General features: G+C 35.8%; 1 protein-coding gene across 12 annotated transcripts in view; it reads right to left on the reverse strand.

Annotated features, from left to right (window-relative positions):
* LOC309849217 (histone-lysine N-methyltransferase SETDB2-like) overlaps positions 1-27,026 on the reverse strand; it is a 93,351-nt gene that overhangs the window by 53,410 nt on the left and 12,915 nt on the right. For 6 of the 12 annotated variants that reach the window (XM_082701527.1, XM_082701526.1, XM_082701520.1 and 3 more), the window contains 4 exons: positions 25,353-25,478; positions 23,846-23,911; positions 20,997-21,093; positions 5,367-5,930 (listed from right to left, as the gene is read on the reverse strand). In XM_082701527.1, the coding sequence (XP_082557653.1) occupies positions 5,367-5,930; positions 20,997-21,093; positions 23,846-23,911; positions 25,353-25,478 (853 nt within the window). Of the gene's footprint in view, positions 1-5,366; positions 5,931-20,996; positions 21,094-23,845; positions 23,912-25,352; positions 25,479-26,720; positions 26,811-27,026 lie in introns of those variants that run through there. The other 6 variants (XM_082701525.1, XM_082701523.1, XM_082701522.1 and 3 more) reach the window with 2 other exon arrangements.

The following is a 27,026-nucleotide window of genomic DNA, read 5'->3' on the forward strand; positions in this document are numbered from 1 at the left end:
AAATAAGAAAGCAATCTCATTTACAATTGCACCAAGATAGTAAAATACCTAAGAACAAACTAAACCAAGATGAAAGACCTGTACCCTGAAAATTACTGATTAAATTGAAGAAGACACAAATAAATGGAAAGATATTCCATGCTCATGGCTTGGAAGAACAAATATTGTTAAAATGTCTATATTACCCAAAGCAATCTACAGATTTAATACAATTCATATTAAAACACCAACAGCATTTTTCACAGAGCAAATAATCCTAAAATTTGAATGGAATCTAACACACACACACACACACACACACACACACACACACACACACAATAGCCAAACAAGCTTGAAAAAGATCACAATTCTGGATTTCAAGTTACACTACAAAGCTATAGGAATCAAAACAGAATGGTACTGGCACAAAAACAGACACACAGATCAACAGAATAGGATAAAAAGTCCAGTAACAGGGGCGCCTGGGTGGCTCAGTGGGTTAAAGCCTCTGCCTTCGGTTCAGGTCATGATCCCAGGGGTCCTGGGATCGAGCCCCGAGTGGGGCTCTCTGCTCCACAGGGAGCCTGCTTCCTCCCCTCTCTCTCTCTGCCTGCCTCTCTGCCTACTTGTGATTTCTCTCTCTCCGTCAAATAAATAAAATCTTTAAAAAAAAAAAAAAAAAGTCCAGTAACAAACCCATGATTATATGGTCAACCAACATTTTGAAAAAAGAGGCAAGAATATGCAATGGAAAAAAAGTCTCTTCAACAAATGGTGCCAGGAGGGGCGCCTGGGTGGCTCAGTGGGTTAAGCCTCTGCCTTCGGCTCAGGTCATGATCCCAGGGGCCTGGGATCGAGTCCCGCATAGGGCTCTCTGCTCAGCAGGGAGCCTGCTTCTCCTCATCTCTCTCTCTGTCTGTCTCTCTATTTGTGATCTCTCTGTCAAATAAATAAATAAAATCTTAAAAAAAAAAATGGTGCCAGGAAAACATGACAGCTACATGCAAAAGAATGAAATTGGACCACTTTCTCACACCATATATAAAAAATAAACTTAAAATGGATTAAGGACCTAAACGTGGGACCTGAAACCAAAAAACTCCTAAAAGAGAGTTTTAGCACAGGCAGCAATTTCTCTGACATTGGCTGAAGTGGTATTTTTCTAGATATGTCTCCTGAGGCAAGGGAAATAAAAGCAAAAAATAAAGTTTTGGGACTACACCATAATAAAAAGCTTCTATACAGCAAAGGAAACCATCAACAAAACTAAAAGACAACCTACTAAATGAGAGAAGATATTTGCAAATGACATACGTAGTAAAGGGTTACTATCCAAAATATATTAAAAATTTATACAACACCTAAAAAGCAAATAATCCAACGGGCAGAAGACATGAACAGACATTTTTCCAAAGAAGACACCCAGATGGCCAACAAACACATGAAATGATGCTCAACATCACTCATCATCAGGGAAATGCAGATCAAGACTACAATGAGATATCACCTCACACCTATCAGGATATTTAGTACCCCAAAGAAATAAGTGTTGGTAAAGATGTGGAGAAAAACACTATATATACACTGTATATATCATCTCTAAAAAATAAAACATTACAGATAAAACTAAACTCTCAAGAGGTTTGGTGCTGCATCCTTTATACTTTTACATGTGTATATACCTACAAACAAAATATTGTACTGTTTTTAAAAATTCACTATAGTTATTATCCTACAATTTGCCATTTTCATTCAAAATGTTTTTGAGGCTCATATGTGTTATATACAAATCTCAATTCCTTTTAACTTTTTGATAGCATTTGGATAAGCGATTAAGTTGCTTAATGAAGTTGCTTGGTATACAATTAAGTTGTTTCTAGTTTTCAAATATTACAAACAATACTGCAATTAATAGCTTTTTGTTATGCATATGTGTAAGCATATCTAGAGTAGGATCTCTCTGATTTCTGACTAAGGACCAACAGTAAGAAATACATTTTCTTCATGATCCTATATAGGCATACAAATATATTTCTCTATGTGTATGTATAAACTGAAACAGTGGCATGAAATTTTACCTTTGTGTATGATATATTTGGGTAGTTTCTTTTTAAAAAATATTTTATTGTTTTTATTTATTTATTTTTTAAAGATTTATTTATTTGAGAGAGAGAGAGAGAGCGCGCGTGAATATGAGTGGGAGAGGGAGTAGGAGAGGAATCTGAAGCAGACCCAGTGCCAAGCATGGGGCCCAAAGCAGGGCTCAATCCCAGAACACCAAGATCAAGACCTGAGACTGAAACCAAGAGTCAGACACACTTAACTGACTGAGCCACCCCGGCACCCCTAAAGATTTTTTTTAAAGATTTTGTTTAGTTATTTGACAGACTGAGAGAGAGAGAGAGAAAGAGAGAGAGTGCACGCACAAGCAGGGGGAGCAGCAGAGGGAGAGGGAGAAGGAGGCTCTCCACTGAGCAGGGAGCCCAATGTTGGGCTCCAACCCAGGGCCCTGGGATCATGACCTAAGCCGAAGGCAGATGCTTAAACAACTGAATCACTCAGGTGCCCCAAGATTTTATTTTTAAGCAATTTCTACACCCAACGTGGGCTCAAATGTAACCCTGAAATCAAGATTAGCACAATCTCCAGACTAAGCCAGCCAGGTCCCCCTTCGGTATTTTCTTTACTATTTAAATTTTAAAAATGCTAGTTACAATCGCTTTAATGATTTTACCTCCCATTAAATCTGTAGCTTGGAAAACAATGCTCTAGATATACTTAAAAGTACTATTGCTGGGAAATATGTATGCATGTCCTCAATGGCTATGTAATTGTTTGAACATCACTCTGTCAAATGACTGGTCTGGCTTGGTATAGAATTCTAGTTTTACATTTATTTGCCTTTGGCATTTTAAGCTAATCTGCCTCTGTTTTTGTCTTTATTTCTGATGAGAACTGTGTTGTTAGTCAATTTTTTTTCTGACAGTGTTTGAATATATTCTTTACCATAGATACTTTTTAAATTTTCAGCTATTAGCTCTTTGAATGTTGCTCTTTTCTTCTTCTCAGATATATTCTAGGGTTTCTCATTTTATCCTTCACAGTTTTTAAATCTGTAAATTGTCTTCCTCAAGTCTTCATCTTTTTTCATTCTGAAAGATTTCTTTCGTCTTGCAACTCACTAGTGCTTTCTAATTATTCTCCAGCTATATGAGCTCTACCATTGAGTCCATCTATTTAGTTTTTTTTTTTTATTTCTGTGACCACATGTTTTATTTCCCACATTTCCAATTTTTTTATATATATATATACACCTTTCCCTGGCCCCCTAATAGCCTTCACTTATTTCATGGATGTTAACATTTTAATCTCTCTGAACATTTTAAACATATCTATTTTAAAGTCTCTTTTTGGGGCACCTGGGTGGTTCAGTCAGTTGAGCAACTGACTCTTAAATTCAGCTTGGGTCATGATCTCAGGGTTGTGAGATTCAGCCCCATGTTAGGCCTGCACTCACTAGAGTCTGCTTGTCCTTCCCTCTCTGCTCTCCTATGCTCTTTCTTCCTCTCTCTCTCAAATAAATGAAATCTTAAAAAAAAAAAAAAAGTCTCTTTTAATCATATTTATTTTGGATTCTTCATGTGTGAATGCTCCCATTTGTTGGAACTCATGCTGCCTTCATGGTCCTATACATCTTTGTGTGCTACTAAAATCCTACCTTTCTATGCGGTTTACTCCTGGGTGCTCCTTTATGTTGACTCCTTTCCTCATTGCTCTGGCTGTGACTATGGGTTTCACTGCTCTAAAACCAGTTGTTGTTAATCCCATTCTAGGCTATGTGAGATAATTAGCTTACTTTCCAGTCCTGTAGAGGCCCCTGCCTGTTTCTATGCCCTGGAGAACTCAGTGCCCACTATCTGCCACGCTTGGGACATGTTTAATTCCCACTCTGGTAAGAGTTAAAATCCCTAGCCACAGTGCTTGTGTCATTTCTAGATCCCAGCAGGTTTCAGCCTTTGCTTTTGTGATTTCTGTTTTAGTTTCTGACATATAGATGAAAATATGTATAATGGTGATACATGTTATATCAAGGTTAGTGTCTACAGTGTTAAAGCAAAAACCATATAGAGTTGGGGTGCCTGGGTGGTTTAAACATCTGACTCTCAATTTCGGCTCAGGTTATGATCTTAGGGTCATGAGATCAGCCCCACATTAGGCATCCCACATTAGGGTCCACACAGGGCACGAGATTCTCTCTCTTCCTCTCTTCTTCTCTCCCTCTCAAATAAAATTTTTCTCTCAGATAAATTTTTATAAAAAATCATATATAGTCAAGTTTCTTTAAAAAAAATCTTGTAAACTGACCATTAAGTAAACATTGTGCAACAGCTTTTTCCTCTAGCACTGAGACTGGGCTTGGCCACACGTCAATTATATTTAGACAAAATATTAAAACAAAACAAAACAAAACAAAACAAAACAAAACAACCCTTATTTTAAAACAGAATAAAACCTGGCACTGTGAGAGATTTGCTCTATGACAGGCCTAAAGGAACTGAGCCAAATTGAGGTAACAGATTTATATATCTTCTCTCATACTTCAATTAACTGAGATGGTGAAACTATTGTCTATATTATTTAAATTACTTCTTTTTCTCTTTCTTTTCCTTTTGCCTAGTACAGGTAGCTAAATTTGCATTAAATTAAATGTATTTAATAGAACTCCACTCCATATATGCCTACCTACATATATCTCACATACCCTTAAAATAAAATTTTCAAATTCTTACATATTAGAACATGTTTTTTTAGTGGAATGCCAATTTTATGAGAATATGAATTATAAGCACCTCTGACTTTATAAAGAAGTAACAAGGAAATATTTGTAAAATTAAAATAAGACATATAACAAAATGGTAAAGAGCATGGGTTCAAACACTGACTCTTTAGTTTGTTTGCCCTATAACCTTAAAATTGGCTTCTCAACTTTCTCATTTATAACACAGAAATAATATTACCTACTTCACAGGGTTTTGTGAGGATTACGGAAAAAACTATATGTAAAGCACCTGTGTAACAAGTGTATGTGTAACACTGTAAGTATCTGGCCCTGCTACATGGCATTAGCTAGACTTGTTGCTATTATGATTATGGTACTAGATTAAAGGAAATACTCATCTTTGGAAGAAATAACTTTCAAATTACTATAATATTTGGAAAAGAGTTTTCTTTTCTATTGCTAGTGATAGAATATATTTTCCATTTTAGATTCCTAGTGAACAGAGTTTAGACTGACAAACAGACAAACTGATACACAATAGGACTTCCTGACAAGTACCCCTACATTCAGAAGACTTTTTGAAATGCCATGCTTTTCTACTCACATGTCTATGCAGCCCTCAGAACAGTCACACGAATCAGTAAGCATGTTGGTAAAGCTGTTTAGGTAATATGCACGTGGCCACATAGTCCTTCTGTACTTAAACTGTGGAAGCTTTCTATTGTCAATCTCATTACAGAAGGAAATGGGTACCGATTCCACTCCATTGCTAATATCCATATCAGAAACAATTTCTTCTTGTTTTGGGTAATTCCGAGTCAACTGAACATAGGTATTGAAAGAAAAGTTATCTGTAAACAAAAAGTTACACTCTGTCTCAAGCAGGTAACGAAAAACTTCTTCGACGTTTCGTAGACTCCTTCCACAAGGGGTTTTATAACTCACATGCAGTGCTGAAGAATGAGAGTTTGTCTTTGCATGTCGTCTTTGGAAATGGCATTTGATTGGTAGCTGCAGAGGGTTTTCTCCCTTGAAGGTTAGTGGTACTTTCATTAGACAAGTTCGAGAGCAATCATGACTTCGGTAAGATAGATTCAAAGATGATTTCTTTTCTCTGATGTATGGAACCTTATTTGTCCAAGGAGGAATTTCCTTATTTTTTGTGGACCTGTTTAAAATTAATTACTCATTAGTATCTCAATTATATGTAATTCCCCATTTTTAAAAAACAATTCACACTAATTCCTATTTTTTTTTAGATATCACTAAAACAAGCCAGACTCTGATATAAACATTTTACTTATCATGTTCTGTAACCATATAAAAGTTACACCTCAAGGGTTTTCCCCCCTCTGGGCACCAAATACATGGTATCTTTTTTCAGGTCCACCTCTTCAACTAAGTGTGCAATAATTCAGTTCAGTTCTGACACTATGTGCCTAGAGCCAGCCTCAGATACCAGAAGTTAAAGGCCTCAGTCCCAACAAGATTGTCCCCACTTCAGATGCCAAACGTAAGTTCCAGGCCACCTAAACCCTCTGACCTACTCAGAGGTTTCCACATGCCCTCCTCAGGTTTGATAATTTGCTAGAAAGATTCACTTTAATTACTATTACAGTAATATTACTATGTTTTAATTACTATTACCAGTTTACAATAAAAGATACAGCTCAGGGATAGCCACATGTTTAGACGTACATAGAGCAAGGGAAGTGGGAAGGGGAATGGAGCTGGCCTACCCTCTCCACGTGTGCTACCCTTCCAACACCTCAAAACCTTCAACTAGGAAGCTTATAGAACCCTGTCCACTTAGAAGTTTTTATGGAGACTTCACTATGTAAGCACCACTGATTAAATCATTTGCTATTGGAGATTATCTGAATCTCCAGCCCTTCTTCCCTCACTGGAGGCTGGTAGGTAGGACTGAAAGTTTCATTCTTCTTCTTCTTCTTTCTTTTTTAAAAAAGATTTTATTTATTTACTTGAGAGAGAGAGAGAGAGAAAGAGAGAAAGCATGAGAGGGGAGAGGGTAAGAGGGAGAAGCAGACTCCCTGCTGAGCATGGAGCCTGATGTGGGACTTGATCCCAAGACTCCAGAATCATGACCTGAGCCAAAGGCAGTCGCGTAAGCAACTGAGCCACCCAGGTGCCCAAGTTTCAAGGATCTAGAGGAGGTTTAATTTTTCATGACCAGCCTCCACCCTGAAGCTAACTGGGAGCGCATTACCAAGTCATTTAATTAGCACACCAAAGACACTCATTCTTCAGGAAATTCCAAAAGCATTAGAAGCTAAATGAGCGACCAGGACAAAGACCAAATATTCTTCCTATTATAGGAAGAATTTCCCCTAATTTCAGAATATCCCCAGAAAGTTGTGATTATAGCTGTAACTCTGTGCTACAGCACCTATCATTTAGAGCATGCACTTTGAGGAATGTTACTTCTTTAGGCATGCTTGGTTAGAAATTCTTGCTTGTAAAAACCAGGAAGGGCTAGCTAAAAAACAAAACAAAACTTATTCATCAAGAATCCTGCAATAATTATGCCAACTGGATTTCTTCTGTAATGTGTATTCCACCTGGCCTCATACTGACATACACGAAAATGATCAGTTGACACAAGAAAACGGAGAGGTTACCGATTTTAAGAAAAAAAAATCTGTGAGAAGATTCCATGTGTATAGAACTTGAGATTTAATCTTTCATAAAGTACCTAAGTTTTTTTTTTTTTTTAAGATTTATTTATTTGACAGAGAGAGATCACAAGTAGGCAGAAAGCAGGCAAAGAGAGAGGAGGAAGCAGACTCCCTGCGGAGCAGAGAGCCCGATGCGGGGCTTGATCCCAGGACCCTGGGATCATGACCTGAGCCAAAGGCAGAGGCTTTAACCCACTGAGCCACCCATGCGCCCCTAAAGTACCTAAGTTTTGTTTTACCTAATATTTTCTATTTTTAGGTATCTGTTATTTATTATAAAAGTTATATAGGTATTTTAGAGATATTTTTATGCTCACTATATTAAGCAGCACCATCAATAACTTTCTACATTGATAGAAATGGTCCTACCTGGGCTGTTCAATTTCATAGCCCTGCTAGCCACATGTGACTATTGAGAACTTTAAATGTGGATAAAGTAACCAGAAAACTGGTTTTTTTTTTTTTTTAAAGATATTTTATTTATTTGTCAGAGAGAGGGAGAGAGAGCGAGCACAGGCAGACAGAGTGGCAGGCAGAGACAGAGGGAGAGAAGCAGGCTCCCCGCTGAGCAAGGAGCCCGATGCGGGACTCGATCCCAGGATGCTGGGATCATGACCTGAGCCGAAGGCAGCTGCTTAACCAACTGAGCCACCCAGGTGTCCCCAGAAAACTGGTTTTTAAATTTAATTTTGATCAATTCAAATTTAATTTTATTCAAATAATTCAAATTTAAATAGTCACATGTAGCTAGTGGCTACTATACTGAATGCACCGATATGAGGTTCTCCATCCCTTTTCCAGCTATATAGCACTCCTCTGCATAAATTCCACAATTTATTTAACTAGTCTTGTATTGTTTCCAATCATTTGCTATCACAAATCATGAAGTAATGAATAACCTTGTACATAACAATTTCAAACATGTAAAGATAACACTTCAGAATATGTTTCCAGAAGTGGGAGTACTAGGTCAAGGATAAATAAATAATTTTGTTAAGATTGCCAAACTGGGAGTGCCTGGGTGGTTCAGCCAGTTAGGCCTCTGCCTTTCAGCTCAGGTCATGGTCTCGGGGTCCTGGGATCAAGCCCCATGTCAGACTCTCTGCTCGGCGGGGAGCCTGCTTCTCCCTCTCTCCCTGCCTACTTGTGATCTTTCTCTCTGTTAAATAAATAAATAAAATCTGTTAAAAAAAAAAAAAAAAAGATTGCCAAACTGTTCCCCATGGGGTCAGTCCTTCCAGCGATTTATGAGTGCTTGCTTTTGTAGAGACTCATCAATCAATGGCTCCTGATGCTCTGGAATGTCCTACAATGTAATACATGAAAGAATGTACTATATTTATAAATCTTTTAATGATAAAAATATTTGTTTCCAATTTTCCTATAGGTCACTACTTTGATGAACATCCTCATACATATCCTTGACCAAATTCCTGATTATTACTGTACGATACATCCTTTAAGATGAATTACTGGGTAACAAGAATACATATTTTAAAATAACCTCTTATTGGAGCACCTGGGTGGGTGGGTTAAAGCCTCTGCCTTTGGCTCAGGTCATGATCCCAGGGTCCCAGGCTTGAGTCCGCATCAGGCTCCCTCAGCAGGGAGCCTGCTTCCTCCTCTCTCTGCCTGCCTCTCTGCCTACTTGTGATCTCTGTCTGTCAAATAAATAAAATCTTTAAGAAATAAGTAAGTAAATAAATAAAATAACCTCTTATTAATAAAACGTGCAAACATATATAGCTGTGTATTTTTCTCATTAAAAAAAAAAACCCGCTATATTGGACCCCCACGTACTTGTAAGCACTGGAGAACTCTCAGCACACAATATCTCTATCCAAACCGGTGCGCTAAGTCAACCAAACTCTAGCAAGGCTTCTAGCAGCATAAGGCCATGTCTCTAGGAGGACCCAAGTCTCCCAAGGGAAGTGCTGCCTAAGAAAGCTCAACGCTGTCAGAAGAGTTTAAGGTTTCTTCTAGCCAACACCTGAAGATAAGCCCCTCCACCTTTCTTAGAGCATTTACTAAAAAGGGCTTAGAATTGTGAATCTTTCCTCCATTCCTCAAAGATGTGCATTTAATTCCTACAACTCAGGAGTACGTTTCTCCAGGTCCTGAAGGCCCTTGCCTTGAAAGTTAATCGTCCGGAAGCATAGGGCCTCTGTCTGCCAGTCTCTCTGGGAGGATAAATATTAACTTTGATGGTTTTCAGCTAGCACATACAGCTGGCCTCAGAGGAATTCACACTGACTCTTTGTAATTTTTCACTTGAGCTCCCCTCTTCCTCTCTCTACTTCCTCATTCACCTCTAAAACTCCAGTCACCCCAGCACAAATCTGAATGAAGCTCAGCTTTTCCCCTACTGTCAGTAGTGACTGAATGAAACCAGTTCATCACTTTAATGTCTGGTTTTGTTTATCTTTGACATTTGTTACCAAACTTCAACTATCAACATGTTGCCTGTTTTACTTCTATTCTTCCTCCTCTTGCCCCACACTAGAGTATGCTGAATGAAGTATTTTAAAGCAAATCCTAAACATTACCTGAAATAATTTAGTATGTGTAACTAACAAGGCTTTAAAAAAACATAGAATCTCAATGACTCATCTTTACATTTTGGTTTTGGTTGTTTGAAATAGAATTCAAAAAGTCCCACACACTTTGATTCAGATGTCTTTTTGCCTCTAATCTTATGGCAATATCCCCTCCCTCTTCATTTTATGACATTTATTTGTTGAAGTATAATAAATTGTGTTACTTATCCTATAGCATTTCCCCCATTCCAGAATTTGGTTGATGCTTTCCTTGTGGTGGTGTCATTTAACTCACTCCTCTGTTCCTCTATTTGGTAAATCAGTAGTCAGTTCTAGAAGCTTGATTAGATTTAAGTTCTTAGGCTGGGAGGGGTTGTTCTAGATTTTTCTTTCACTTAATAGTTTTGTTATTCACTCATGATCATTGTCTAGGCCAATGCTACTCAAGGTGTGGTGGTGTCAGTCCCCAGTGGTTTGCTACCAATTCACAAGTACAAAAATATAAAGATGCAAAAGTTTAGAAACTTTTACAGCGATTTAACACTGCTGGAACATCTCATTGCATGTATTTCTCAAAAAATTTGAAGTTCCAAACAAAACAAAAAAACCTGTGCTTATCACCATTAATTTGACAGCACTGGCCTAATTTCTTTGGGGATGGGGGACGTTGTAAAAAATAACAATTTTCTAATTCTACCATTTCTACTGCATTTTCTGGCTGGAATTCTTTGATAAAGAAGAGATTTTCCTCATCAACTCTTGGGTTATCTGAAATACAGTGAATACAGGAGAAGCAGGATAAATGCTTGATTCTTTATCTTTATTTACTAGAATTCAGCATGGTGAGTTGTATCCTAGCAACTACTAAAGTGACTGATTTTTAAAATGTCATCAGGAACCAATGGATTTTTAATCCATGTTTTAATGTGTTTAAATCAATCACAGTGATTATTCCTTTAGACGTTCAAATTGTGTGATTTTTGGCCAGTGGGAGCTCCTCCAAGTTTGCTCCTACATTTTTCTAACACACTTGGTAGTCTTTGATAGCTTTCTTTGCTTTCTGTCCTAAGAAGTCTCAGGTCTAGAATCAGCCATTCCTCCAAAGCCACTCCTGCTTAATGAGAAATAACATTTAGAGATCACAATCATGGTGCCAGGAGGTACACACATTTTAACCCATACAGACTACCAAACTGCTTTTCAAAAAGGCTGGACCAATTAATACCATATGAATGTTGATATAATTATTTTAAAATTTTTAACCAATTTGATTAATGAAAAACAGTACTTTATTACCTCTTTAATGTTTTTCTCTAAGTAACAGAGAATTTGACCATAATTTTATGTTTACGGGTCTCTTTTTTCCCCCCCTTTGGTTAACTATTCATATGCTTTGTCCAATTTCCTATTAGGGGTTTATTTGTTCACTCACTCATTCATTCTTCCACCAGATTTCTTGAGTGCCTGCTATACACTGGGTGCTATGGAAACAATGATGAGAGCTCTATGATCTCAAGGAGCCTGCATTTTAGGCAGACAACTAAGTATCTATAATAAAGTGCAAATAATGTTATGAATAAAGCCATGATAACGTCATGAGAAGACATCAAATCTTATTATTTTTAAATTTTTATTAGGACTCTAATTTTATAATTAATTTTTGCATGAGGTGGGAGTCCAGTTTCATCTGGAATTTATTCTGATGTACTATGAAGCTCTAACCTAAATTTTCCAAATGCTATCCAATTGTTCCAGAGTCATTTTTACTGTGTAACTTCTGACTTACTAACTTAATCATAGCCTACCTTCTTATAAATACATGAAATGTTCTATTATTTCTAGGCTTATTCTGTCTCCTAATGCAACTGTTACCAATTGATGCAAACCAATACCAATGTGTTTTTTTCCCCATAGGTTGATGGAACATTTTGAGGTTTATCAGGGGAAATCTTCTGTCACTATTTTTCCTTTTGAACATGTTCTGCTTTCTGATTTTTTGCCTTTTGAGATTAAATTTATAGTATTTGGCAACTTAAAAAAATCCAAGTGACTGGATTTCATATTAAATTAAATCTAGAAATTTATTTGGAAAGAATTAGCATTTTTGTTATTTATAGCTTTCCCATCAAGGAACATAGTAAGTTTATCCATTTATTTAAATTTTTAGGTTTAATTTTCCTCACTTAGACATTTCTTGTGATTAGTCCCATTTATTTACTTTTTGGTATTGTGAATGGGGCCTTTATGCCACATTTTCGAATGGTACAGACTTCCACATTTTTATTTTTTGTGACTGTTACTAAACCCTTATTTTAGCTCAATAATTTTACATTTGAATTTTCAAGGCAGGTAAGATCATCTACAAATAATTTTACTGTGTATATTTCAATAATGTTTTCTTTGATATTCTATTGTACTACCTAGGATTTCTAGGAAAATACTGAATAACAATTATGATAGCAGACATTCCTGTCTTAATTTAAAGAAAATGCATCTAGAGTTTCATCAATACATTGGATATAGATGTTAGAGAAATATACTGTCTATCACATTAAAGTAAATTCTATTTCTAATCATTGGTATTGCATTGTTAAAGTCTTTTGGCATTTGTTAAGTTTTTCTTCCTATGGTTTACTTTGTTAAAATAATGGATTTTCTAACACTAAATCACTTTTGCTTGACTAGTATAAATTCCACTTGGTCATCTCACTCTTCTAATTTTCTCAGGATTAGAATTGCTAAAATTTTATTTAAGACCCCTATATGTCATAGTGACACTTTTTTTTTTTTTTAAAGATTTTATTCATTTATTTGACAGAGAGAAATCACAAGTAGATGGAGAGGCAGGCAGAGAGAGAGAGAGGAAAGCAGGCTCTCTGCTGAGCAGAGAGCCCGATGCGGGACTCGATCCCAGGACTCTGAGATCATGACCTGAGCCGAAGGCAGCGGCCTAACCCACTCAGCCACCCAGGCGCCCCTGTCATAGTGACACTTAAACTTTTAGGGTCATGAACCCTTTTCATAATCTGATGAAAATTATAAACTTTCTCCCTAGAAATATAGCACAAAAAATTCTGCAAAACATAAAATTTTGCATACCATTAAGGGACTCCATAGCCGAGTTTAAGGACTCATGAATTTATTATGGTTAACTTCTTATTTAGATGGTTTCCATGCCACTGCCATATCTTAAATACTATGTCCTCCCCAATCCTAATTTTTACATTCTGATTCATCTTTTGGTCAGCAAGAGGATGTATGAGAGTGTTTTCCAGAAGGGGATGTGGATGGTATGTTTTCTGATCATCTGCAGGGGTTAAGTCTGGTGCTGATCTAATTTATTTATTTATTTTTTTGCTTTTGTCTCAATATTTCTAACGTACTTATACTTTAATAGATACTAAAACTTTTTTTTTAAAGGTTTTATTTATTTATTTGACAGAGATCACAAGCAGGCAGAGAGGCAGACAGAGAGAGAGGAAAGGAAGCAGGCTCTCTGCCCAGCAGAGATGTGGGGCTCCATCCCAGGACCCTGGGATCATGACCCAAGCCGGAGGCAGAGGCTTTAACCCACTGAGCCACCCAGGTGCCCCTAAAACTTCTTTTTTTTTTTTAATTTTTTATTTTTATTTATTTTTTTTTTTTAAGATTTTATTTATTTATTTGACAGAGAGAGAGATCACAAGTAGGCAGAGAGGCAGGCAGAGAGACAGAGAGAGAGGAAAGCAGGCTCCCCGCGGAGCAGAGAGCCGGATGTGGGGCTTGATCCCAGGACCCTGGGATCATGACCCGAGCCAAAGGCAGAGGCTTAACCCACTGAGCCACCCAGGCGCCCCTAAAACTTCTTTTTTAACGAGTGTTTCTCTAATAGTAATTTTCATTACTATGGTACTTGATGAAGGCTTTTACTTCCACACTTGATATTTTCTCACACTCAGAAGTTATCTTTTTTGTTGTTTCTGTCTCATTTATTCCAGCTTCTAGTGTTTTTGTTTTAGTTCAGAATAAAATATGGCAGTTTTTTCCAAAAGTAATGGTTTTGTAATGCAGGTTTACATTATATTTTTAATATATTGAAAGTAGCTACATTTCATATTTTTATAAGTACCAAATTTATAAATGGAAAAGATACGTATTTTTAATTTCAGAGTTGTCAGAGCAATTTTGAATCCTAGTTTAGATGTTGTGATTTCCTCCACCATGAACAGCAGCATACTGACCCCAATCCTACCACTTTTGCTTGAAATGATTACATTTTCTAAAGAATACTGTAACATAGGGATGATCCTGAAAGCATTTTTATAGCATTCACTGTAGTTACTGGTTTTCTGATAGTAGCTTCTTTTTTAGGACAGTAATTATTCATCATTCTCTTTTTTTTTCTCATCCATTTGTCCTTTTCTTCTACATTTTGAATAATCTTATAGATTCCAGATTACATCTTTAATCTCCTTAATAGGTGACTTTCACAACAAACACTTTTCTTAAAAGAAAAACCAGGATGGGGCACCTGGGTGGCTCAGTTGGTTAAGCAACTACCTTTGGCTCATGTCATGATCCTGGAGTCCTGGGATCAAGTCCCACGTCAGGCTCCCGATGCTCTGCAGGGGGACTCCCTCTCCCTCTGACTGCCACTACCCCCACTTGAGCGTTCTCTCTCTCTAATGAGTAAATAAAATATATATAAAAAAAAAAAAAGAGGAAAGACTAGGATAAAACTGATCACTGCACTATTATTTATTAATAGAAAATATTTAAAACCAATCTAATTACCCACCCTTAAAGAAATGGATTAAAAAAATGTAGTATTTCACATTATGAAAAACCACACAAGAGTTAAAGGGAATAAAACAGATCTATACACAGCAATATGACTAGATCTCAAGATAACACTAAGAAAAACAGGATGACACATGTATGAATATTTCCATGACATTTTAAAACTATGATAGTACCATATTGTTTGTGGCTATATAAATATTAAAAAATTAACTAGAGAAATAACTGATGATAGTGATGCTCTTAGGAAGGCAGATAGGCGAATGGAACTTGTCATGGCAAGAAGTTAGATATGAATCAAAGAGACAGTCTCTCTCTACATATTTTTAAAGAAACTGGAAACAAGTACAATGAAATGTTAATAGCTGTTAATTCTCGATTGTGTTTAGGTTTTGCTGTATTTTTTTTTTGTGCTTCTGATCTTTTAAATTTCTTGAAAAGACAGTTGAAAAAATACTAGATGAGAATGTAGCTAAAAGATTAAGGCAAATCCAATGGCGGGGGAAAAATGAAGAATCATGATAAAAGGTTTTAATTCCCCTTAAATAATTTCAATCTGTTTTAGTATTTTTGGATAATGTTGGGGGCATATTCCATAGTAAGAAATATATTCTATAATGTACCTTTTGCTTTACTCTTCCATTTAACTTGTATCTACTTTAGCCCAGTCCACTTTAGTATTATTTTTATTGTTTATATTGGTATCCAATATTTCCTTGTTTTTTATAGCATGTCCCTGGAATTGTTTTTCTCTTATTATTAAGAGCTACCTTCCTTCCTACCACTTTTTTTTTATAAAGCATAGTATACTCCAAATCCTGAGCACTTCTATTTATTTGTCTACTTGAGAAATAACCTCCCTTCAATGTTCACTGTAATAAATTCTTTTAGGCTCTCGCAGCTTTGTTCTTTGTTTTGATATAGGTTACTCACTCTCAAGTGATTTTTACACCTACAGGGTTGTATAACCAGTAAACCAAATGTTTCATTTTCCTTTCTAACTTGCCTTAACCAAATAAATTATGTTTCAGACAGGCTTTTGTGGCACCCTTTTCTCCAAATCTTTTTATTTGATTTTCCCTATTTCAACTATGCTCTTCTGTTCCTGCTTTGCTTTTTGTGGGAAAGGGAAATATGTAACACTAATTTGCTGACCTAAAAAGTTATTCTCTGAATATGAAAAGATTAACTTAGGGTATATGTGAGGGAGAATGTATCTGGGTTATCCTTTGTTTATTCGTTTGTTCGTTTGCTTTTTTTTTTTTTTTTTAAGATTTTATTTATTTGACAGAGAGAGAGCACAAGCAGGTGGAGCAGTAGGCAGAGGGAGAAGCAGGCTCCCTGCTGAGCAGAGAGCCTGACGTGGGGCTCAATCCCAGGACCTGGGATCATGACCTGAGCCAAAGACAGATGTTTAACCGACTGAGTCACCCAGGCGCCCCAGTTATCCTTAGTTCTTAAAGAATAACTAATGTTTGTAAAGCGGTTTATAGTTTACAATGTATTTTTACATAATCTCCTCATGTGACAATAAGTACAGCTCCAAGTTAGTCATTACTGGAACAATACACAGTTAGACCTACTCAGGACCAAAATTTGTAATAGTAAATATGATGGTAAAACTGGTAATTTGGAATTTAAGATTTCAAAAAAGTTAGCTAGGCTGGTTTAAGTGTACTCTTCCAGTGACTGAATTAATTAAAATTAAGAGGTAAAAAGGCTTGACTTATTTGGCAGTTAACAAAGGGAGAAGTACCTCTTATACTGCAGCAGAGTTAGAAAACAAGAAATAGAAAAACATGGAAATGAAACACTGATATGCTTAGAAATGATTCTTTTCTTATCTGTGCCTCATTTCATAAAGTCAAAGAAAACCAACTTACTACAAGCTCTATAAGTAAAGTAACCTAGTTTCAATCCCATTTTATGGTAAGAAAGGCTAACTTTCTTATACAGACGAAGATACATTACTAGAAAAAAACAAAAAATTAAAAAAAAATCCTATGCATAGTGCTGTAAACCTAGTTCCTGACCTCCCCAAAATATAAAAATGCTCGAGGTAAACAAAGGATATAAGTAGGTAAGTATGGTATTGTCTGCACCTGTTGGCTAGTTTGTGGATAGGGGCTGCTCAGTTTGGATGAGGCCTGAGAACTGTTTGGTTATTAGATACCTTGAACTGCGAGGCTTCAGAGACTTACCAACAAAGGTCCTAGCTTTTGGCAAGTCTGACTGAGATAAAAAGTCTTTCTATCCTTGATGTCCACTGAAGGGCCAATTTTTTTTTTTTAAGCCTGTATAAACTATAGTTATCTTAACTGTCGTAGATACATTTGTTTTCTGCTCAATCCTTTCTTTGCTCATCCTCTTCTGAAAGGCAGCCTTTTTAATTTCAGTGTACTCAAACCATGAGGTGACACTAGCACTAGAAGTCACACAGTGCTTAGCTGGGACAGCTATGTTAGACTATGTGGGAAAAGAAGAACCAATAGGTAACAGATGGAGAGAAGCAGAGCTAAAAAATGCTGACCATGATCTCAGGTACTGACTCCCCAGTTCCAACTATATAACCTGCTATATTACATCTTCTGTTCTTACACCTTGCTTTATTTACGTGTGTTTATATTTAGGTTAGGGATGCATGTGTGTGCATGCACCCATTTAAAAAATCTCTTTTGGGTGTTTGTATGCATGTCATGTGAAAAGCAAAATGGCTTAAATTCACATCTCTGTCTTTTCACAGTGGGGCAAGCCTATTTCCACCATGTATGTTAACCAAAGCTCCATGTCTGGTATATCTCTAGTAAGTCCCACTACTTAAACTGGCTTAAGTAAGTATGTGTTCCTGACAAAGTACCTAAGAAAGAATTAAGCCAGGTTTCTTAACATCACAAAACCAGACACCTTTGAATTATTACTGGAATAAAATTTTTGTTTCTACATTTACCTATGTCATAGCTTAATTAAAAGAAGACATTTAAATCAACTACAGAACAAAACACAGAAGGCAAGTTTTTTATCAACCCAAGATTTTCACTCTGGTTTTGTCATTGACAAGTTGTATGACCTTGAGCAACTCAGCTGGGATTGAAAACCCTTGGCTTAAACTACTCCCCATTTAGTATGCTAGTCTGCGTATGTCATTAATGGCTTTCTGGATGTTTAATTACTGAAAGTAGAGTAAGTAATAAGCTCATACTCTACAGAGGAAATAAAAAAGGAATTATTTAGAGAGCGAGACAGCAGCAGAGGGAGAGGGAGAAGCAGACTCCCCACTTAGCAGGGAGTCCAAAGTGGGACTTGATGCCAGGACCTACGGATCATGACCTAAGCCAAAGGCAGACAGTTAATGAACTGAGCCACCCAGGTGCCCCTAAAAGGAATTATTTAAAGCTAATTTTGATCAAGAATGAAACATGGCCTTGGAATTCTTAATGGGAAAGGAAGAAAACACTGAGCCTAAAGAGATATATCCCTTTATTTGAAGAGATCTCAGCAAGTTCAACTCAAAGTTAGGTATGATCTCACAGACAAAACCTCTGAGGGTAATACAAGCACAAAAAGAGCTTCAGGTTCTAAGGAAATGAAGTTCTGATTATGTAATGACAAATAATCCTAATGAGATGAAAAAGCAGTTAGAGAAACTATTTGGGAAGCTCAGATTTTTTAAACAACATGTACAAAATAAAAAATGACCACTTAAGAATACTATGTCTTGATGTGAACCTGTCTGAAAAGTCTCAGAAAAGTTCAAGCCTACTAAGAACTGAGGTTCCCCAAAATTCTAATAAGACAGCAATGAAACTCAAGTAGACAATTTGTTAGGGGAAAGAAAGAACAAGACTGATAACAGAAAGAAGAGCTCAAAATCAATTGTGTCTTCATCTTTTCCATCCGTAAGTACTGTCCTCAAGTTGGAAAGACCAAACAAAAATTAAATGAAGAAATTAAAGTGTGATAATTTAAAAGGAGTCCTACACAGCTAATTTAAACATATTTATAAATCCAGGCCCAAGAAAATCATCTCAAGTTCTTGAAAAAACTTCAAATATAAATGAAAAATGAGAAAATGTTGCCTGATTTTTAAAAATAGGTAAAAAGGGAACTTTCCAGAAAGCAAAGAATGACTAGTTTAATATTGATCTCTAAACAATTTCTAGAGGAGAGAATCAAGGATGTGCTTTTTTAAGTACTCAGAATTTGAAAAGCCAACATGGACTAGGTAAGAAAAGTACAGATTAAACTCATTTTCCTTTTTTGCAAGGTTTGATAATGTCTGGCATGATTTTGAATGCTAATGCAGTAAATCTTGATTTCCTCTAATAGCCTTGCCAGTAAGATAGACAAATGTAGGTGGGAGAGTGGTAGAGGTAAGTAAATACAGAGTTGGTCCAACAGTTCTTTCTAAAGAGTAATGAAAGAGCAGTGAACCAGAAAGTTTTATCTTTGGTCCTGTACTATCTAATACTGTTTTTAGTGACTATAATAAAGACTAGAAAACTCGTTTAGTATATTTGTAGAAGAAGAAAAGCTAAAAGAGAAAGACAATATAAAAGGAGATTCAAAATTCAAGAGGATTCTAACAAGCCAGGAAAATGAACTTAAAACCAAGAAGAGACATTTAAGAAAAAAACCAACTCCTGCATTTAAGTTTAAAATAAAATTTTTAATAAAATAAAATAAATAGAAGAAGGGAGACTGGTGGTAATTTGTATGAAAAAAAATCTCATTCTTCAGTGATTTAAAGTGATTGAACTTGTTTTTAAAAGGTAATGAATAAAAAAAAAGTAATGAAACTAAGCTATAAAGAAGATCAGAATTTCTAGGTTTCTCTGAAAGTATTGTAAAATAAGTTTTATGAGTCTTTTAGACTCAAACTATACTGAAATCTCTAATACTTGCAAGTGCAAATCATATGTAAAATAGAGTCAATCTAGAAGTCTCATAAACCCTAGAGGAATAACAACAAAAAAAGTTCTACATTGACAATATTTTTGTCAATTTAATATGTAGCTGAAAGGATAAACAAAATAAGGCAGTTAACTTAAGAACTTTCTCTATAAAGACACTTTTTGTTTTTTGAAATTCTATTCCTTAGGGCTAGCACAAAACACTTTCAGAAACTTACCTTAAACTCGTTCTTGAAAGTTTTAGTACTGGCATTACATACTAAAAATGAAGACTATTTGAGAGAGTGTCAGGTTTCCTCTTATACAATTTTATGCTAAGGAATCTTTATTGAAATGGTAAAAGGTGAAAGAAAGGGTCAGAAAAATTTAACCTATTCTCATAAGCTTTCTGATACTAATTTAGAGCTGTTAAAGTATTTGAGAAGCTGAACTGATACTGAAAGAAATACTGTTTACCCTTTTCCAACACTTCTTTAAAAGAAATAATCCAGGGATACCCAGCTGGCTCCGTTGGAAGAACATGCACCTCTTAATCTCAGGGTTGTAAGTTCAAACCCTATATGGGGTGTAGAGATTCCTTAAAAATAAAATGTAAGGGGTGCCTGGGTGGCACAATGGGTTAAGCCTCTGCCTTCGGCTCAGGTCATGATCTCAGGGTCCTAGGATCAAGCCCTGCATTGGGCTCTCTGCTCGGCAGGGAGCTTGCTTCCCCCTCTCTTTCTGCCTGCCTCTCTGCCTACTTGTGATCTCTGTCAAATAAATAAATAAATAAAATCTTAAAAAACAACAATAATAAAATAAAATTTAAAAAAATAAAAAATCCAGGAAAAGTAATTTTTTAGTTAAAAAATTGCCAACTTGGTAGATTTCAGTATATTAATGATTTACACAAAGAAATCTTTTATTTATTTATTGAGAGAGAGAGTATGCAAGTGGAGGGAGGGGCAGAGAGAGAGGAGGGAGAGAATCTCAAGCAGACTCCCTGCTGAGCATGAGCTCGTGATCTGAGGTGAAATCAAGAGTTGGACATTTAACTGACTAAGCCACCCAGGCACCCCCTACACAAAGAAATCTTAAACTAAATTTTACTGTTAAGACTTTATTACCTAGAGATATTAGCAAATAAGCAACTTAAGGGACGCATGAGACTTTATCCTACATAAAATACTAAAATTTACAACTTTTAAAGCTATTGATGGGAAAAAATCTGTTTAATAGATTCTATCTACTCTTGCGTCAAATAATCAGAAAGAGCAAATCTTCTGGGAGAGGAAGTATTAACAACATGAATAAATTTAACTTGAATACATACAGAAATGTACAGGCTTCTGGAAAGGAGTCTTCATATGATGTAGAGGGCAATGAACCTGATTTGTTTTCCTGTTCATTCTGGGTCACAGATGTATGATCTACATGAAGAAAATAAAAACATGAGTAACAGGTACACCAAGTTAAAAATCATCTATTGTAATATCTAAATAGTATCTTTACTAGAGATATATGGAGCTCTTAAATCAGCAAACACAGTAAAATTTCAAAATTAAGCCAAAAATTAAGGTGTCAATATCTTCAAAAACATTAAGAAAGTAAGATAGGATAAAGTAAAAGACCTAGGATAGAAGAGACCTCCTGGAGAAAAATCTAGTTCGGCCTGAACTCTGGGTATCCTTACTTCTGCTTGTATTTTATAGAAAAAAATCATTACTAAAAGTCACAGAATGGAAAGTTTATGTATCTTTTGCTTTCTCATTGTCCAAATGCTACCTTCATTTTTGGAGGGTGGGGTATTTGGGTACCTCTTTTTATATTTCCATTTGACTTTTCATATTACTTAGTCTATCTTTCTGTGCTTAATTTCATCCCATGTCTTGTCTCGTCTTTTCTACTTCATCTATTCTTACTCTCTATCATGACTACAATATAGAAATAAGCTGTGTATTTAATGAGAAAAATTATGGATTTCCTGTTCTTATTTTGAAAAATAGATATATGAGGGTGCCTGGGTGGCTCAGGTCATGATCCCAGGGTCCTGGGATCGAGTCCAGCATTGGACTCCCTGCTCAGCAGGAGCCTGCTTCTCCCTCTCCCTCTGCCTATGCTCTCTCTTACTGTCAAATACATAAATAAAATCTTAAAAAAAAGAGAGAAAAATGGATATGTTTGGTTTAAAGATATACATACATACATACACACACGTACATTTTTTCCCCTTTTTTTATAGACAGCATGAGTGTGAGATGGGAGGGGTGGGGAGGGGAGAGAGGGAGAGAGAATTCTAAGCAGGCTCAACACCCAGTGTAGTGTGACATGAGGGTCAATTTTACAACCTTGAGATCATGACCTGAGCTGAAATCAAGAGTCAGATACTTAACTGACTGAGCCACCCAGGCATCCCTAAAGATATTTTTTAAATGTGTTTTTTTTTTTATGCACTGATGGACTTTAAGAAAAAAAGTGATTCTCATCCTGCCTTAGATTATTAAATTGCATTGGTCCTCTAGTGCAGAAAAAAAAAGTGTAGAAAAAAAAGTTTAATAAAAGAATAGCTTAAGTTATAATACAAGGTCACTCTCTCGCTAATTGGAAAATAATTACCCTCTTCAATTATCAAGAAAGGTGTAAAATCTGGTAGTTGGTAAGAGCTATAATTCTGGATTAAAAATTAAGTTTTACAAATTAAGAATTTCTGATTTTTTCCCAGCTAATTTCTTTTGTATGAGCCATATAAATCCATACTAACAAATATAAATAAAATAAAGGTATATAAGCACAATTAGAAATAAGTCTTACTGAAAAAACATGGAGATTTTAAAATTAATCATTAGATAAGGAGGAAAGCTAAAATAACTCCTCTCAAGAAAAGAGTATCGAATCCTTTGTTTGAGGATATAGCACATATTTACAGTTCTACACAAGCAAGGAAAATGAAAGTAATTAGTGGTCTGGGCAGTCCAGTTTGGATCTGGGATAGCTTATTTTGATTTCAACACCAAGTCCTTTTGTTTTCCCCAGTCTCAATATTCTTTTTAAAATAAATACTAACATGAAACTTAATACTACGAAGCTTTTAATCCTTTACATTTGCCAACAATGTCAATTCTAGAACTCCCCAATTATTTAGTAACAAATACTGCTCTACCCCTGGCAAACACATATTTTTACTTTGATAAATTCATTACATCTCAAATGAACTATATAAAAGTATCAAATTATAATAGGCAATATTTCTATTGATGAAATTATTACCAAAAAAAAAAACCCCAAAACCCAATTTACTTTCTATTACTGAGAAATAAATTGTTTCTGATAGAAAAAAAAATTTTAGAATTAGTTCATCTTACCACCTCCTGAGTTTGAACATCTCTTTCTCACAAAACTAGTATAATCTCTTGAGTGTTTTGATTAAAGTGCTCCTGAAAGATACTTAGATGGCCTATTTTCTAAAAGAATCTACTCTTTTAAAACTAGAAGTAAAATTAGCTACTGAAATTGAGGATACTTTTGAATAACAAAAGATTTCTTTAAAATAGACTGATGATAGTGGGCTATATTTTCAGAGACTTAAAACCTGTAAGTAAGGCTCCAAATTATGACACTTAAAATTATTATAATTTGTTAACAATATTTAGCAGTATTAAATAAAATGCAGTAAAGTACTTCCTCAAAATTTTAGGAAATTGGGAGATAGACTAAGATTTATTGGAGAGTGACTCTGATAAAATAACTTTAATTTTCCTCTTCTTAGTTCTGGTACATTATCTTTGATCAATTCCTTCTAAAATGAATTAGTTTACAGTTTGCAAGACTGATGGTATAACAACAATCCAGAAATATAAAATTTTTACAACAACTTATCTATGCCACACTATATCTAATACTGTTTTTCACAAAGTGGGTTTGTAGTAGTTTGGAGTCTCAGAATTTTTTAAAGAAGAGATATATTTGTTCATTCTTTCTGTAGAGATTCAGAAGAATGTGCATTTCCTATTTCCTATAGGTAGAACTTTTTATTTAATAAGGAAACTCATTCATGTAATTTACCAATATAGATCTTACATGTTAAATTATCTTTAGGTAATCGAACAGACTTAAGTCAATTACGCCTGCTTCAAGTCAAGAAAATAAAAGAACATTCAAGATTGGGATTAGAAATGCACATACCCTTTATCAATGTTGAACTGTTATTTATGGTTGCTTCATTCACGAGAATCATCGCTTGGACATATTCTGTTAAGGAAAGGAAAAAAGTATGAAAACAATCATTTGCGGCATCACTTTCATTTATGCTGCCAGCTACTGTGCTAAACAATTTACAGATTGTATTTAATTTAGTCTTCATTAACTCCTCTGACAGGTTCGAATGATCACCAGCATTAGAAACAGAAATTGATGTTTAGAAGTTAGGCTATTCCAAGAGCACCTGGGTATTTAAGTTAGTTAAGTATCCAACTCAGTTTCAGTTCAGGTCATAATCTCAGGGCTGTAAGATCAAGCCCTGTGTTGGGCTCTGCCTTGGGCATGGAGCCTGGTTAAGATTCTCTTTCTTCCTCTCCTTCTACCCTTCCCTGCCCCTCTCTCCCTCTCAAAACAAAACACACACACACACACACACACACAAAACTCAAAAACCACTATTTATTCCAGGTCATTCAGCAAGGAGGTGGTAAACCTGGATTCAAAACTAGACATACAAACAAATGAGAAGGAACATTAAAATGAAAAACAGTATTATTTTTTGGACAAGCAAACAAAAGATTAATGTCATATGAACATCCAAGAAAACGTATTAAGAATGGCCCAAAAAAGGCTCCTGGGTGGCTCAGTGGGTTAAGCCTCTGCCTTCAGCTCAGGTCATGATATTGGGGTCCTGGGATCAAATCCCGCATCGGGCTCTCTGCTCGGTGTAGAGCCTGCTTCCTCCTTTCTCTCTCTCTGCCTGCCTCTCTGCCTACTTGTGATCTCTGTCAAATGAATAAATGGAATCTTAAAAAAAAAAAAAAAAATGGTCCAGAAGAAAATCTGCTTGAAAATCTTATGTCCTAGAGGAAAGAGGGAGGTTTCTACATAAAAATCTTATGTTGTACAACCAACCAGGATTGAAAACAAAGAAATAGAAAAAGTTAAAACTTGGCTAACAGAACTGACTGCCGATGTAGAATACAAATTGTTTCAGAAGACTAGTAGGTCAAGTTCTCTTTAAAGCAGGCAGAATAATTATATGTACTTTCATATTTTAAAAGACATTAGGTGTCTCTGAGTAATAGGGTGATGGATAATTTTTGTTCTATTTTTCTATATGTACTAAATGTTGTACAATGAGCAGATACTACTTTTGCAGTACCAATCACCCTTCAAGAGGGTTACAAAGAGAAAGAAAAGATAAATTGGGGGTGAATAAAGTAGCCTGAGAGAAAAAGAGATAAATTCAGTAGCTATTATTCAAAGTGATCATCTTCACCCACTTTTATAAAGTATCTATGGATATGGTAAAAGCAAGTTTTTATGGAAGCAGAGCACAAACATGAAGGAAACAGGATGCATGGTAGGCTCTTAGAAAACAAAAGAAACTATTTGACTTTAAAAACGAATACTGGAAATAGAACTGTACTCCATTGCCAGTGGTTAATATTCAGCATTAAATGTACTGAAAGTTTTTTGCGCTTCATACCTTTATTTGTGGCAGACCCATCTTTGATCTTTTGTTTCAGTGATTGCAGCACATTTTGCACTTGTTCAAATATGAAATCCACTTTTCCATCATCTTCCAGCTCCATCCAGAAAGTTTTTGCATCACCTAAAATAAAAATAAGTGCATAGCTTAAGAGCTCAATAGAAACAGACTGTCAGCTCCCCAAGGCACATGTTACAAAGAATCCACCTGGTTTCTAAATAACATCAAGATTTAATTGGTCTATCATTTACCTTGAGAAAAAGATTTTGGTCATTGTTTCTTTATAGAGAATTAGAGACAAAGAATATGACCTAAGTATTTCACTTATTTCTGCTAACATAAAAATACCTTGAAAACTTTAGTGATGCTATTTCTGGTGTCCCAGTCAAACAGAAGGAATGGCTTCATTTTAGGATGGTGGTAGATACATGTATAGACACATAAGCATTTAGAAGTTTCAGGGGAAAAACCTCCACTGAATATGGAAGTGGATGGTTTTAGAATGAAACATCTCAACAACTACTAATAACTAAATGTCCAACATTATTTTTTTAAAATATCTTTAATATTTTTAAAATAATTATATGAAGCAAATAATGTTTAAAACTTTTTATATATAGCTATATAGATGGGCCAGTATTTCAAATGTCCAGCAAGTGAACACCTTAATCAAAAATTCCTAAAGATAGGTGCCCAGCAACTCCTGATCTTTGGGTCATGAGTTTGAGTCACATACTGGGGGTAGAGTTTACTTAAAAAAAATTTCCTAGGGGCGCCTGGGTGGCTCAGTGGTTAAGCCGCTGCCTTCGGCTCAGGTCATGATCTCAGGGTCCTGGGATCGAGTCCCGCATCGGGCTCTCTGCTCAGCAGGGAGCCTGCTTCCTCCTCTCTCTCTCTCTGCCTGCCTCTCTGCCTACTTGTGATTTCTCTCTGTCAAATAAATAAATAAAAATCTAAAAAAAGAAAAAAAAATTTCCTAGAGGAAATAATTCTTTCACAGCTGAAAACAGAAATACAAGAAAGACAATTACTCTGGCAAAAGCAAATTGCATACATGAACCATGTTTAAAAGTAATAAAAATACCCAAAATGTTAAAATTTATGTATGTTAAAATATATAAAATGTTCAAAATTAATTAATAGGGCCTTAAACAAAAGAGAGACACAATAATTATTGTACTTTAGAAAGATCATTTGAGAAGCCATTAGGAGGATTAACAATCAGAAAGCCTACGAAGTTTACAAAAAATAGATTTTCCTTAATAAAAATTAAACCCAGAACCTCTAAGTTTGACAGTGGGGTGAGAACCTTCATAAAAGGCTTAGGTCTCATAGTCCCAAATCTCCCTGGCAAAGTCATCTTACCCAAAGGGACTCTCTGGCTAATTAGGGATGCTGCCACCACTGCAGCCTCAGAAGAGGTGTTGCTTCCCTGTTGACACTCTGGACCGATGCCTACAACATAAGACAAAGCCTACTTTTAACTCCCCATAGCACAGCTAAGACAAGGTTTCAAGATTTGAAATAAATGCAATGTGAGAGGACAATAATGATGAGGAATGATGCTTTAGAGGTGGAGGGACCATGACATGGCGAGCCCTTCATGCCACGCTAAGCAACTCCATTTTTATATGAAAGACTATGGGAGCCACTCAAAAAATTTAAGCATTC

The sequence above is a fragment of the Mustela nivalis genome (genome assembly GCF_964662115.1).
Source record: "Mustela nivalis genome assembly, chromosome: 15".
NCBI classification, from domain to species: domain Eukaryota; kingdom Metazoa; phylum Chordata; class Mammalia; order Carnivora; family Mustelidae; genus Mustela; species Mustela nivalis.